The sequence below is a fragment of the Convolutriloba macropyga genome, chromosome 12, assembly GCF_964194025.1.
Source record: "Convolutriloba macropyga chromosome 12, txConMacr16.3, whole genome shotgun sequence".
NCBI classification, from domain to species: Eukaryota; Metazoa; Xenacoelomorpha; order Acoela; family Convolutidae; genus Convolutriloba; species Convolutriloba macropyga.
Genome location: NC_134479.1, coordinates 48,724,101 through 48,740,181, shown reverse-complemented (window position 1 = coordinate 48,740,181; position 16,081 = coordinate 48,724,101). Strand labels below are relative to the sequence as shown.

General features: G+C 37.7%; 1 protein-coding gene across 1 annotated transcript; it reads right to left on the bottom strand.

Moving 5' to 3' along the window:
* Positions 1-32: 32 nt before the first annotated feature.
* Positions 33-1,379, bottom strand: LOC142350522 (uncharacterized). The gene has a single exon (XM_075402373.1). The coding sequence runs from the start codon at positions 1,377-1,379 to the stop codon at positions 33-35; it is 1,347 nt and encodes a 448-aa protein (XP_075258488.1).
* Between the last annotated feature and the right edge of the window lie 14,702 nt (positions 1,380-16,081).

The window sequence follows — 16,081 nt, the reverse complement described above, 5'->3', positions numbered from 1 at the left end:
CGTTCAATCATTTCCTTTGGGAGTACATCATCTCAGCTCTGACCGTGAAGTCGCCAGACATCATTGAGGAGGAGCCGCGCTTTCACAGTAATAGGAGAAACAAGACCAATTGGGTCAAATATTTTTGATACAAGACTCAATACCAGCCTTTCTGTAACAGCTTTCGAGGCAACACATATTGTTCCGCGGCTTACAACTAGTGTGTCATTTACATGATCCCACTTCAAACCTAGAACGTGGGATGATGACTCCTCTTTTGAGGCACCTATTTCTTTTGGAGCCTGTTCAACTGGTTTGTCCTCCAGCTCTTCGAGGAGGCCAGGGGCATTGCTGATGAACTTAGTCAGCTTGAAACCTCCCCTGTTCAGTAGTTCGATCAAATCGCGCGATATTTTTTGTACTATGCTGGGTGACTCCATTGAGTCAAGGTAATCATCCATATAAAATTTCTGGCTAACGGCTTGCGCCGCCTCGGGAAATTCTGAATTATTGTCTCTAGCGGTATGCAATAACGCATAATTAGCGCAAGTTGGTGAATCTTTTGCGCCGAATATGTGTTTTGTGTACTGGTATACCTCAATGTTCCTTGAGGGATCTTCCCGCCAAAGGAAACGCAAAACCGACTGTTCCGCTGGCAAAACAGCTCTTTGTAAGAACATACCCTCAATATCAGCGGAAACAGCGAATTGATGCTGACGAAAGCGCATCAGAGTGTGGATTAGTCTCTGCAACAGATTTGGACCGGTGAGTAATACACTGTTCAAAGATATACCCTGAAACTTTGAAGCACCATTCAACACCCTACGAACTTTTTCCGGCTTGTTAGGGTTTACAACCGGGTGATGAGGTAGGTACCATTCTTTTCCGGCGCAGTGCTTGTCGTCTCGGCTTTCCACTTTGATAACATATCCTTTATCGAGATCGTCTTGAATTGTCTGTGCATAACGCTTGTACAAAACGGGATCTTCACCTAATCTCTTTTCCAATGATTTGAACTGCACCATTGCTGAAAAAAAATTGTTGGGGAGTTTAACTTCGTCTGAAGACCAAAGCATGCCTACATGATATCGGCCCTCATTGTGTACAGTGGATTGTTCGAGGATCTCAGTTGCTCGATGGTCAGAGGCTGAACGGGGATCGACCTGCTTGACAGCCCCATATGACTCCATGTCAAACCAGGTTATTATTTGGGATGCTAACTCGGAATTTTGTTTAGCTACTGCATTGAAACAAGTAGAAATCAGACCAGATGAAGATGGCAACGGACCGCTAGAAACCCATCCCAACGGTAAGCGAACGGCAACGGGTGAGGATTTTGATTCCGTTTCAAAATACTCAATCGGGCGGATGGCGTGGTAAGCGTCTTGGCCTAGTATCATCTCGACTTTTGCGTAGTCATACGTCTTGTTTGGTAATACGCTTAAGTCAGGATATTTTTCTTGAATGGCAGTATTATCAATGATGTCTGAACCTACTCGTAAATTTGTTTTTACGTAAGGGAGTAGATCAAACGGAGAGCACGTGTTTTTGCCTATTGGTTGGAAAGTAACCTTTATAGATTCCGTTGTTATAGTTTCTTGAGTATTTATGCCATTCACGGTCAGCTTTATTGGGGTACCCTTCAATTGAAGACAACCAGCGAGCTCACTGGATATCCAAGAGTGACCACAAGCAGTGTCACAGAGAACAAGTGCTCTAGTGCGTACATCTGAGGGACTTAAAAGATCGACTTCAAGAACCTGAAGAAGCCCTTTTACATCAGTTATTGAAGTGAGTCCCGAGGAACTAGCCGTTCCCATAGACTTTGCATTTTCAACTGTATTTGATGACGTTTTTGTGGAGTTTACTTTAGTCAGCGTGGCAACGTTGCTTTTCTTCTCAGTGCTTACGGGAAAAACGCGTTCTGCGCCGTGAAGTAATGTGTTATGAGGGCTTTGACAGCCCTCAATAGTGCATTTTTGTTGACGTGGACATGTTTGGAATCAGTGCTTACCGTTCAAACACGAGAAACAAAGTTGGTTTTCTGCAGCAATCTTAGCACGCTGCGTAGGGGTCTATTCCTTGAATGATAGACATCGCCAAATGGGATGTTGACATTTGCAAAGGGCGCAGGGCAATTGATCATTTTTTGCACTCTGGGAAGCTTTACTGGAGATATGTTGTTTTGCATTTGCATTAGCAGTAAAGACTTTTGAGGAGACTTTTGTTTTTGTTACACTTATGTTACCATTATCCTCGTTTTTCCCTTGAAAGATATTGCTTTCATGCGCTCATGAGCTTCTGTTTTCTCTTTCAGCCAATCGTTAAAATCTAACATGTTTGGCCTCAACCACTCTTTCTTCACGGTGTGCATTGACCAAGATTCTTTTAAATTAGGTGGAAGCTTTTGAACTGCCTGGTTTAAGCGGGACGAGCTACGAAGATCTGTGTCATATGACAATGACCTGAATACGCCAACGAGACTTGAGACTACAGTAGCAAAGCTGATTATACTGTCCGAGTTGTGCATTTTTACCGATGGATAGCTTGACAATTTATCAAGATGCGCAGTTACCACTGCCTGTGGCTGTCCGAACTTACGCTCAAGCGTTTTCAATGCATCTCTGTACATCGACCCACAATAAGCAAATTCCGCAATTCCAGCCTTTGCTTTCCCTGTTACCAATGTTTTTAGGTACGTTAGCTTAACGTCATCACTCAATGTCTGCGAATCAATCGCACTACTAAATTGGCCGTACCATTCGTGCCATTGAAGGGGGTCGCCGTTGTATTGGGAAATTTTCCACTCGGGTAGGGGATCTCTCTTGCTGAAGCTAAGTAACTCGGCAAGATCTTTTACTGTTACTTTTTGAGATGCTGAAGAGTGCGGCAAACAACGATGTTGCATGGGTGGTGGATTTCGAGAGTAAGGCAGCGAGGATGAAACGGGTGGATATCCCGGTAGGAGTGGTGCTGTTTGCAACGCCTGGTTATTTACTATTGCACTGGAAATTGGATTATGGTACCACCTACGGTGCTTACTGAAACAGGTACGCTTGCCGTGACATTAACATTGGGCCTCTGCGGAGCGATCGGGATATCATTTGATTTGGTGTTAATTGGAACATTAGCGAGGGTCCATGTATTCAAGTTAGGCCTGTAGTGACTGTGTGGTATTGATAAAGCATGGTGGTGGAGTGGGCTTGCCGAAGCTGCAGGCAATTTTGCTTCTAATTGCGCTGCCAAGTGGCTGAGTTGAGCGTCGGCCGGGAAAGCATTATCTTGATTATGTTGAGGGATGTATGCTGCTGTCGAAAACTCATGAGCTGGAAATGAAGTTTGTAAGATTCCGGTGTTTTGTGGCTGGTTGACGTCTGCATTGCCTTTCAGAGACGAACTAGGTTGATTTAATTGCAAAAACAAACCACGGTAGTAAGCAGACTCTTGATCAGCCAGAGACTGCCAGAACTGCAGTGTACTGTTCGGCAGGTATTCGTTTTGATTGTTTACTTCGGAGATCGGATTATTGAGTTCAGGTTCTTCGCTGCCCTGATTGATTTGCTGGATAAGATCATATTTTCCAATCAGATCTGACGGTTGAGAAATCAATTGTGCTAAATGCTGTTGGTTTTGATCGTTCATTTCTGATCGATGGTTCTCAAAAATATGATTCTCGATAGTATTACCCTGTTCTTGGGCAATAGAGTTACTATTTTGTCCGTCTGCTGCCGCGGAAGAAACAGCTTGATCGAAACAAGCGGTGGATTTTTTCTGTTCGCACGTCAAGATGGCTGTTTTTTGGCTACCTACTGACTCAAACCAATCTTTGACGCGATTTTCGCTCTTTGTTGAGTAGATACTGCCATGTTTTGAGGAACTATTAGTGGCGGTCTCTAAAAACAAAGATTCATCGTCCATTAAGTTGATTTCCTGCATTTTAGCTTCAACGAGACGTTTTCGATTTTCCTCAAGCATTTTCTCGATGTCTATTTGACATTTCTTAGAAAACAATTCTATCTCTCAGTCATTTCACGTTCTCCCACCTGCCATCTCAATTTCATACTCTCTTTCAGCTATTCGAGCACAGCCGCTTTGTTTTCTTCCTCCATTTCTTCTAATCTCATTTTTGCTAATTTAAAGTCTTTCCTGCGAGCGGTTGAAGCCTTCGAAGAGGTACTAGCAGACAAGGATTTGTGGGATCTTTGAGAGCTCTTTTTTGAATTTTCGTTGCCCTGAATGGAGTCTATATAGTCTCGGGCATTTTCCATATACTCATCGTGTCTTTTACTCACAACTGCCAGCCATTCTTCTAATTCTGACTGCAAATTCTCTGCTTGTTCAGTCTTAGCTGCAAGGCCTATCAGGTTATCATTTTTTGCTATACAAGTTTCGAGTAGGTCTTTGCATTTGGTAACCAAACTTTCTACTCTCACTCGCCTCGCTTTTTCGTGGATATCGTCGTCAGTACTTTCGTAAGGATTGCACAACTCTTTCTCAATCTTGGCCCGTGCATCATACACCTTAGAAACTTTGCTTGTAAAGGGATTTGACATAATGGGAGAAAGAATACAACAATAGAGTAACTTAAAGATTTGGTGTACAAACAGAAAGGAAAGATGAAACGATATTTGGTCTGCAAATTTGGATTTTAGGACAACAATTTAGGAGATAGAAAAAATTGGGAGATAGAACAAATTAAATGAACAAAGTGATCAATAATTGGAAAATTCTCGTGACAGGGGAAATAGAAGGTGGTGCTTAACTCGAGGAACGGGAGATTGGGAGGGGAGAATGACCGAGTCTCAATTACTATAGTTTTTATAACCCCTGTAGTTTAAACTGGGGACACAGAACACATAGTCTTTTGAGACTCAGAGAGCAAAACCCCAAAGCGTAATAGGACTACAGTATTCGCGCGCAAGATGAGGACCGGAACCGGTCACGCACCGAGCGAGCAACGAAACGGGAAAAACGGTGGAGCGGCGGGTGCGATAATTGAAAACCTTGACAAAGTGAGTGGTGCCAATCGAACGACACTACAATAACCACGCAACGAAAGCAGGACACGACGGAGCGACTGAGTCCTACAACTAACAAGCTCTATAACCCCTGTAGTTAGACTGAGTCACCGAGCCGGAAAGAAATAGGACTCACTGGAGACTCTAAGTTTACGCCGCTTCAGCGGCGAGTTTCTTATTCTTTTTGGCTCTACGGCGTCGTTTATTGAGTTTGCTATGACGAGTTTTCTTAAGCAAACGGCGAAGTGATTTCTGGTGCGTTAAAATTATTGTTAACTATTTAAGTTCCAAATTAACTTTCTGGTGCAATTGATAGTACTCTTTTCCTAATTTTGGATCTTTCTGTTTCCGCTTTGACACTAAGTCAATCAGTACATGGATAGTCAAAACGTTGGTTTGCTTAAGAAAACCAAAGATATTTGGTGCTCCGTTTTGTGGGCAGTAAACTATAGCTTTCAAACGAGCTTGGTAACTTTCTAGCACTTTAGAAAGTTCGGAATACGCTAGCGCTCGAAATTTATTCGTTCGGTGAGAGATCAGCGAATTGTTTATAGAGTCGTGCCAGATTATGACATCAGTTTTGTGCCGGAAGACGTTATCCAACTGATATTGTACCGTTTTTCTTTCGTTAACAGCAAAAAGATTCAAGCTTAATCCAGGAAGTGAAAATACAGAGCTTTTATACCGATTTTGGGTGCCTTTTGGTAGACTATTGATGGCGTGGAACAACGAACTAGCACCCAAAATGAATACCATAAGCTCACATTAACGTGTATTTACCGTATTGGGACAAAAAACTACGAACCTTTTTTGTTTTTTGATGTTTTTTGAGATTTTTTTCTCAAAAATCGGTAAAATCGGCAATTTTCAAAAATTTGGTGAAAATTCAAATTTTTTGTTGAATACCTGTATTATACTGTTACCCCAAATACACTGAACAATAATTTACCAGTTTATCAAGAATTTGACCAAATTTTTGATTTTTCAAATTTTCGACCTAAAAATAGCAAAAAAATTCGATAAATTTATCGAATTTTTTTGAAAGCTGGTTTTTCAAGTTCCTACACCTTCATTACGTTCAACGAGTATCAATTTATCAGTTACGAGTGAGTTTAATTTTTTTCGAATATAACAGGTTTTTTCTAAGTTTTTACGTGTTTTTCGTCAATTTTTGGTCACATTCGCCTTTTCTGGTGAAATCCGTCTTTTTCTAACCCAAATTGTCTCGGTCTTAGAGTTTTTTGTGATGCTCGGTTGCACTGCCCTGAAGACCACGTCAGGATGTTCCAGTCACCCAATTGGCATGTAAAAATGATGACTGAAACCACCTCTCTCACTTTTTGGGCTGGGAAGCCGACTCTTCACAAGTGTTCACAAGTCCAGTTGTTGTTGCGCTCCCTGATTTTTTCTCTCGGTGGACCAAAACGTCCGCACTCGCTTCGATAACTTTCAAAAAGGATCAATAATCGAAGTCTTTATAAAAAAAACTAATAAGAATTCAAGACTTAATTTCTTGAGATCAGCAATGTATCGGTACAAAGTCGATATAGCAAGCAAAATCCTGTTTCGGCACAGGAAATTTTGTATTTCACAACGCATAAGAATCAATGTATAAGATTAAACGTATAAGACTCAACACTATAAAAGACTCAACACTCATAACGTGCGTAAGATTTACATCAGACAACTAGCAAGGTCGTCGGCCAAACGTAATTGATGCTCTTTTCAAGGTCGGAATAGGTCAAAAATGCTATTAATTTAAAGAGATTTGGTCCCACCGGGGTTCGAAGCGCAACCTCTAGATTAAGGGCCCTAGGTCCTAACCATTAGGCTATATCCCAGTTGGAACAATCTGTGCGAACGCACAACTAATATGCTCTTTCATTTACGCTTACACGCAATTGCGTCAGCAACAAAATTTCCATCGACGGATCATAGAAAATCAATACTTTCATCTATGAATCTTATTATCTCCATTTAAAAAAAATTTTAAAGACTCCTATGTTTGTGAACTTTCTTAATTAAAGTAAATTACGTATCTCTAATGGTATTTTTTTGCAGTGTGTATGCGGCCGGGTGTGTGTGTGTGTTTTGGGGAGGGGTTAGGGTCAGAATAGATCCAGATTTCCAGAACTACTGAGGGTATTTATGAGTTTGAATTTGCCCAGAGCTCTGGAACTGATTCCGTTGATTCCGTTGAAGTTGCATTTGATGCCGTTTGTTGATCCGCATTTGATGCCAAAATATACCACATCAGAAGAAAATGAAAACTAAAAACTGAGAAAAACAGCAGCTTTCATTGATGCTTTATTTCATTCAATGTATTGTTATATAATTTCGCTTTTTGTGGATGCGCTATATATGTGTACTTTCACATCTTGCATTTTTCCTGCTTTGATTTGAGAATAGACTCAAGATCAGTTTCTATAGTTTTTCTTTGATACAGGGATTTCCCATCGATGGCTTTTCTTTGATCCAGTTATTTTCCGTCGATGTAATTGTCATAATTCAGGGAAAATCAGAGTTTTACCATTGATGACTTGAATTTTCTATAATCACAGAAAAAGTGTAATGAACCATGGATAGAGTTTTTATGAGTTTACTATGATTCATCGGTGAGATTTACTGGGACTCCAACCCAGGTCAGCAATCCTTTTCACAGATATTGTAAATTTTGTTGCAGAGGTTTTGTAAACGACTGGTACAGAGATGGTTGAAATTTTATAAAGATGTACATAAAATCTAAATATCGTCATTTTTATCCCCGGAACAAGTTCGGAAATTAAACAAGTCTTTACAATGAAACAATTTCTGTAGGTGGCGGCTTTCTAGTGTTGCATCAGTCTATTGTTCCCTCATGATGTTTACTCATGAGCTGTTTACCGCAGAATTACTAAGTTTTATACACAAATGTATTCCATCATTTGAACCGTTCGAAAGCTTTGAGAAATTTTCCTTATAAGAAATAGCCGTATTTGAGTTTTAATAGATTTTTATGAAACAAAACGGTTTCTCATTAGATGAATGTTGGCTGACGTTCCAGTGCTTTCTTACGTTGCAGAAAAGCTCAAACATAAAAAAACAAGTTTATATTTATGTTTTATTTTGTAATGTAGACAATTGCTTATTTATAAAAATTACTCAAGAATCGCTTAAAAACTTTGCGCTTTTTCTTCAAGGGATGATAATGGGCTGTGGAAATTTTCCTACCTATTTTCCTACTTTTTAAAAAAAAACCCGGTGTTACTATGCCCAGATAATTTGGTATATAAAATCCATTTTTCAAGACCAATGTTTGAACATTAAAGATGTAAGAATGTGAGGAAACCAGTTACACTAAGTAAACTAGGTTCAAATTTGCTTCAAAATTGGATATATGCAAACTCAAATTCACTATGCGTGTCTTTTGGGCTATCATGAAAACTTGAGACAATTGTTTGCAGCTTTTTTCACGCCACAAGTCACTAGATTTCACGTCATAAATAAATCATTTTCATGTCACTCTTTCCCATGTTTGGCAGGAATGAAGGTAAACCTAATTGTTGAACGATTACAGAAAGAACACTCTCAATAATGTTGGGGGATTAAGAAGACAGTACGTGGTTTTGCAAATACTCATAGCACTGTTAACAAGAATAATTAAGTCTTTGACTTTGGACTCAATTGTTTCGTAATAAATTTTGGGCAATAAAACTGGGGACTAATTTCATTCGCAAAACTGTGGAAATGGGTTACGTTTATTCGTGGTTAATTGAAACAGAATTTGAGAATTTTCCACATTATAAGAAATTTATTTGCACATTTTGGCGTAACTATATTCAATCAGTGAAAATGATATACGAAACGTGAAAACTGGGACCAAATTTTGTCGCTTGTTTGCAAAGAACAAAAAAATTTATCGAAGTTTGATAATTCGGACGTTGGCCACGTAAGCACGTTTTTTGCAGCCAATTTGTCCTTTACTCATCATTTTATTCCAAAACATTGTCAGCAACAAGCTTTTTAAAACAAAACTTGTGTCAAAAGCTGACTTTTCCAAGTTTCAAAATGTCAAAGACGCTCTTTTAATAAAATTCTGACCAAAAACTGTTTTTTTTGTCACTTTTTTTTGGCCCAAATTATCGTTTTTTGATCAAAGCTGTTTTTTTGCTGAAAAACGTTCGCGAACTGTCGCGCCAGTCAGAAACTGTTTTTTGTCACTGTTTTTTGACCCAAATTATCGTTTTTTGATAAAAGCTGTTGTTTTGCTGAAAAACGTTCGCGAACTGTCGTGCCAGTCAAAGAAATGCAAAGTCTTTTCCCGTTTTCCTTTAACTAGAGGTCAAAAACGTTCGTTACCTTTGTTTTCTCAACGACAGTTGCAAGTTGGGTTATTATTTGAACGAAGGCAATCTCAACACTTGGGCAAACAGAGAATCGCAGTACTTCAAAAATTGCGCCCGGGCTTCATTGGCTACAGTGCTTTCAATAAGACGCGAATTTCGTAAACTGAACTATTATTTCAGCTCATCAACTTGATCACTTTAAAGAGCTTATATTCGAAGTTGTCATTTTGTTGTGTTATAGAATGATTGATTTTTGTTATTTATTTGCAATGTGATGAAGACTGAATTAATGTCATCGTCTGAAATTCAAACTGAATTTCAAAACGGTCAAACTTTAATTGTAGTGGTCAAAATTGGTTATTTCTCACGTTTAAAAAACGCTCAGAACCGATCAATTCTTATATCTCCGAAAAACGATCAAAACGTTCGAACCGGTATAAAAGTCATTTAGGCTAGTCCGTTCTTCCCGTATTTTTGTGTTTTTTTTGTCAAAATTTCAATTAGGGTATTCTTTTCACAGATCTTTAGCTTGAAATAATCTCAAATCTAAGTTTCGGAACCATCTGTTTTTTTTAATCCGCTCAGAAAATGAAAACAACAAATTGTTACGATAAAAAACCTCGTCTGTGAAAAGGCTGGAAAACAAAACTCGTTATTATTTTCAAATTAAATCTCGAGCATTATCCACTTTTGCTTAAAGCAGCCCTATCATCAAGGTACCCAGGTTGAGGTCGCGCTCGAAATCACCTCTGATCAGACCGTCCCAGACAAGTGGGACCTCTGATCAGACCGTCCCAGACCGAAGTGACCTCTGATCAGACGAGTATGCGCTCGAAAATCATTGTGCGCTCGAAGTGCGCTCGAAGCCGCCTCTGACCAGACGAGTTCCAGACCGAAGTGACCCCTGATCAGACAAGTTCCAGACCATTGTCCAGACGAGTTCCAGACCATTGTCCAGACTCAAGTGCGCTCGAAATATTGTCCCAGACTAAAGTGCGCTCGAAATCACCTCTGATCAGAGAATGATTTTGAACATGAACAAATCTTTCAATATTGTTATAATATATTCATTTCATCTATCATTTTATCAATCTTATATTCAACTATCAAAAAAAAACTATCCTGAAAGTATGGTTAAAGAAAGTAAATCGGAAAAAAATGATTAAAAAATTACTGAGTATGCCATTTTTTTATGCTTTTAACTGAAAAAATGAACTTAGACAGCTCTGCTTAAAAACGTCTTGATCTACTTTGATTCAAAATTTTTTCTTGAGGGGACCGGCATTTGTTATCAGCTGGACCCCTTGGTTCTGATCAAACCCATCAGATTTGCAGATGAAGTTCCGATCAGAATGCTGTTTTATTGTTGTCTCTTACCCGAGACAACCAAAGTCAGTAAAACAAAAAAAATGAAAAAAATTTCGCTCGAATTGGTCTCTGGTCAGACTAGTGTGCGCTCGAATCGGCCTCTGATCAGACTAGTGTGCGCTTGAAACTGCCTCTGATCAGACCGTCCCAGACCAAAGTGACCTCTGGTCAGACCGTCCCAGAACAAAGTGGCCTCTGATCAGGCAAGTTCCAGACCATTGTCCAGACAAAAGTGCGCTCGAAGCTTTTTCCAGACCATGTAGTTCGAGCGCACCGGGAACATGTGTGCGCTCGAAAATCGTCTGATCAGGGGTCACTTCGGTCTGGCCACATCGACCTGGGTAGCTTTTCATCAACATCAATAGCCATTCAAAAGAAGTTCGTCAGATTCACTGTAAAAATTGTTTGGTTCATTCCATTTGATTGATTAATTCAACATTTCTTTTTCTGCTGGCTGAACAACTTTTTATCACATTTGCCAAAAATATTAGTAAACTTGATCACGGATTTTTAAGTTGAGTTTCTAAAAGCTCAATTCAAAACTCACCTGCTTGACAGTTTTGTTCCATTAACAGAAGGATAAAACGTTTTTTTTGTGTTGGGTAACAATCTAAGAAACTATTGATTTTACCTGATCTGTGTGGGACCCGGGCCAACCATCCAGAGCATTCCAGTACTGAACCAGTGTAAATCCATAGACTGTATTTAAACATTTTTACCCTTGTGCAGATTCTGTTCGTCTCAAAATATAGACTGATCAGTCTATTTTTCAGAGTAAAATTGGTGTTCTGTTTTTTACCTGATTTTGATCTGTCTATTACTATTTTCATACAATTATCAGTTTAATTAACATTATTGTATACCTCTTGTCAGTCTAAAATCATTCTGTTCTAAACCTGTTTCAGCTCTGATTGTCAGCCTAAAATACACTGTTTTTACCCTGTTTCAGCGCTGATTGTTGGTCACACCACAGGCATATTCACACCATTCTGCATCACACCACAGGCATATTCACACCATTCTGCATCACAACACAGGCATATTCACACCATTCTGCATCACACCACAGGCATATTACCACCAATCTACATCACACCACAGGCTTATTCCCACCATTCTGCATCACACCACAGGCATATCCCACACACACACACACACACGCGCGCGCGCATTCACAGATACACATGCACGCACACACACAGGCACACATATACACACCCATGCACACGCAAAGAGGCACACACACACGCGCGCGCACTGCGAAAGGTTAAAAACAATGTGTTTTAGGCTAACAACATTTGCTAAATGAAAAGACGAAGTAATGTAAAACAAGTAAACATACATCGGAAAGATTAAACACAAGGGCAAATACAACATTTGCAAATTACAATGGGCGAAAAGAAGTAACTTTGAAAAATTGCAAAATGGCATCAATTGCATCAAACAGAATCAATTGCAAATTACAATAATTTGCAGTAGGCGAATAGAAGTAAATTACAGCAGTGGCGAATAGAAGTAAAATTACAGCCAAATTTCAAATGCAACATATGCAAAAAAAAATCAACATTTACTTTCGTTTTTTCACTATTTCACTTTTTAGCCTGCAGGCAATCACTTTAATGTACATTATTCAACACTGCCTGATTTCTTTCTGTCAATTAAAAACAGGTCTGTTTAATACAACTAAAGCAATGCTTTGCTATTTTGATCAACATCAAAACAAAAATCTGTCTTCTTTGTGTTCTCCAAACACTTTTTGTTTTTTTGAGACAATAATTTTTTTTTGGTATAAACAGATTCCGATACTACCTACATGACTCTAAAAAACAAAAATTTTGTTTTGAGTTTATAACAAACAATTGAACTCTTACTAGAATTTGGTCCCGCCAGCTCGAAATATAGTTTAATGCCGCCTTATATATGTCGACATAAAAAGTTGCTTTTTTGAAAGCAAGAATAGTGAGCTTGACGACGGCCCCCTGGCATGCTGGCGGATCCTCTCATATTCTGTCCATCCTTTTCCATTATAAAGATTATTTTGATTGTATTGGTGATTTCTCATTTCTCTAAGATTTTTTTTGATTTCGAGATTTTTAAACTTAATAAAATCGTAAAGCAAGTGGTATGTTTTGTCACAGTAATTTGAACACAAATTTTTTTTACTTAAGATAATTTTGCAAACCTTTTTGCATGTCTATTTGACATAGCCTATTTGTGTATTTGCATTTGATTTGTTAGCTTAGAGCAGGTAATTGTGCGTTCTCTAATTGTGCAGATGCCAATTTTTTGTTGAGTTGGATTGACAAGAAAGACCTACTAAAAAAATTAAAAATTAGTTGTTAATTTTGTATTTTAGACATTTTGATTGTCGTATAGGTTTGTCTCTGTTTTGAATAAAACGTCAAACATCTTGTTCTCTATTTTTCGATGGAGACAATTGTTTTTCAGGAATTTACTGGCTTTGGTGTCTAAAACTAGATTGTTATATTCGTAGATTCTTTCTAGTTGTTCTATGTTTACTACTTTTTTTCTGTTGGGCTTCTTTTTAAAAAATGTGATCATATTGCATTTCACGTTTGTCATTACGGAGTTGCTGGCTACAAAATTGACGTTGACGTAGTTTTTATTAAGAAAAACGTTTGCTAAGTTCTTTTCTGATTTTTCATTTCTAACCTTTTTAGAATTTTTGGTAATTACCTATTCTTACCACTTTTGGCCTACAGCAACTCAAACAAATCCTATTTAAATGATTGTTCATTTTTTTGTTAGTAGCTGTGACTTTTAGCTATACATATTTTTCGTTTTAGAAGAATGATTTTTTGGGATTCTTAAAAAATTGTTTTGTACCGCTTTGCCTACTCATCTATTTGCTTACCGTTATTACTTATCATGATCTCTGGGGTCAGTACAATGCATTGGTCAATGTTTTGACTCTAATATCTTGAATTTATGTCAGATCTTGTTCTCGCTTACCTTTCAAAGATTTTTTGGAGGTAAATTCTGAGTAGTAATTTTAGATAGGCTGAAGTTGGTAAAAATTCCCGCATTAGTTTTAATTCCAATTTTTACTGAATTTTTGCTTTTTTGAGTTTTTGTGATCAACGATTGCAATTGGACTTCCGTTTCACTGGTTTTCTCTTTATTTTTTTTCGAAAAGCAATTGAAAAAATCTGCGTATTGCATAGACTTTTGAGCAATTTGAAAGTCCCTTGTTGTTTTTTCGTCTGGCTTTTTGCGTCACAAAACGGTGAAGATTTTGACAGACGTCCCTGATTTGTTTAAATTCAATTGCGAATTGGTTTTCGAGAAAGCAGCAAACTTGTTTTCGTTTTAACACAAAAAAACAACTGAAAACTCGACTTAACCTTCGTTTCTGAATTTGAACCAAGAGTGGTTTTTGTTATGGTTTATTGTTGATAATTTCTGTAGAAAATATTTTAAACATTCTTTGCTGAATTGTACTTAGAGCTGGTGGTTTCTCTGATCAAGATAGGTGGAGCGTAAAAGGTTGATCATTCAAGGGCAGAAGTATTAATTGGCAATCACAACCAGGAGTCACAAACCGGAGTAATTGTGACTGACAAGTGATACGGAGAAAAAATCCTTTTCTGTCTATACTGTTCGCGGAGAAGGAAATGAAAAAAAAATCGTTTTGATAAAGGTGATCTACCCGAATCCTAGTACCATAGTAAATCAGTACTGAAAAATTTTATTCCAATTGTATATATTCGGCCCTGTACTGTATCAGAGTATCATCAATGCTCTTTTGCACTGAACAGACTTCCTTTTTCTGCCTGAATTTTCACTTTTCATGATAAAAAGTGACATGGTTATAATATGTTCATTGTAAAAATACAGACTCAAAAATACTATGATTCAGGACTGATTTGCTTTGTTACTCTGATCCGGGTATCCCGCCAGTCTTTTCCTTCATAAATTTGTTATTGTATGATTACCAGGGAATCATATTTGATCTTCGCGTGGCCGGGAATTACCGGAAGTCATACAGATCAGATATGACTGTATGACTATTAGGAATCATGTTGGTGCTTCTATGGTAACCTAATATTTTTTATGATTGTTGACTCGGATCATTTGGGGTCATATTTATACTGGGTCATATTTTTACTCTTTAACTACACACAATAAAATCAGAATATTACAGTAATTTTGTTCTATTAAGGAATAAAAATGACCAAAATGTACGTGAATTTTTTGACTTATTTTTACATCATCACACTAAAATTACATCACGGACATTTTTATAACCTACTACTATAGATTCACTTTCAGCTGATTTTTGTATTGTTCAGTTTGACATTAGGATCTTCTTGAAACTAAGTTTGGTAACTAAAAATTTTCCACTATTTTTGCATGGAAGAAGAGTATAATAGCTAAATATTCTGGAAGTTTAAATTTTAATTATTTATTGTTTTTAATTTTTTCTGAAACTTCTCTGGATTTTCCTGAAATTTTTCTAGAATTTTATTGTTTTTCTGGATCTATCAGTGTCCGGAGTCCCACGGGTTACAGTCTATGATTTAGGCGACTTATCATGTACATGAAAGTGCTATTCTTCTTTTTAGTTTGACCGGAATGGTCTCTATGGCAAGTTGAGTCATCTTGAAAGCAGAATATTTCAAAGCATGCGACGTGAACTCGGGTTGAAGTTTCTTTGATTTCATACAAGGATCATATATGATTTCATACTGTCCATACTTGTTTTCTTGGTACGATCCTTGTAAGAAACTAAAGAAATCATTTATGATCCTTGTTTGATTACCAAGAAATCATAAATGATCCTAGCATGAATACTGAGAATCATAAATCTATTTTTTGAAAGTCTTTTACCACTTATGTTTTTTGTTTTTATTTGGAAGGGCATCACCCTTACGATCCCCGGCCATCACTTTGTGATCCGCCAAAAGATCCTAACGTACAATATCATTTGCAAGGTTGGGCACTAAATAACAGAGTAAGTTCGAATAGATAACTAAACTTTTGACATACTCTGAAGCCAGTTTTTACTTATAAATGCTCATTTATAAGAAATAATCAAGAAAAAATTGGATATAACCTCAAATTCGTTTTCTGAATATGTTTAAACGCCAAAAGATGCTAACGTACAATATCATTTGCAAGGTTGGGCACTAAATAACAGAGTAAGTTCGAATAGATAACTAAACTTTTGACATACTCTGAAGCCAGTTTTTACTTATAAATGCTTATTTATAAGAAATAATCAAGAAAAAATTGGATATAACCTCAAATTTGTTTTCTGAATATGTTTAAACTGCAAAGTTATTCTTATAGCGCACACAGAGAATCAAATGTGGATTGCAAATGCAATATAATAATTTAATAAACCCTCTGACTACATTGTGCGGGAAT

Excerpts from the sequence above, each read along its gene's own strand:
- LOC142350522 (XM_075402373.1), bottom strand. The coding sequence starts at position 1,379 with ATGATACTAGGCCAAGACGCTTACCACGCCATCCGCCCGATTGAGTAT.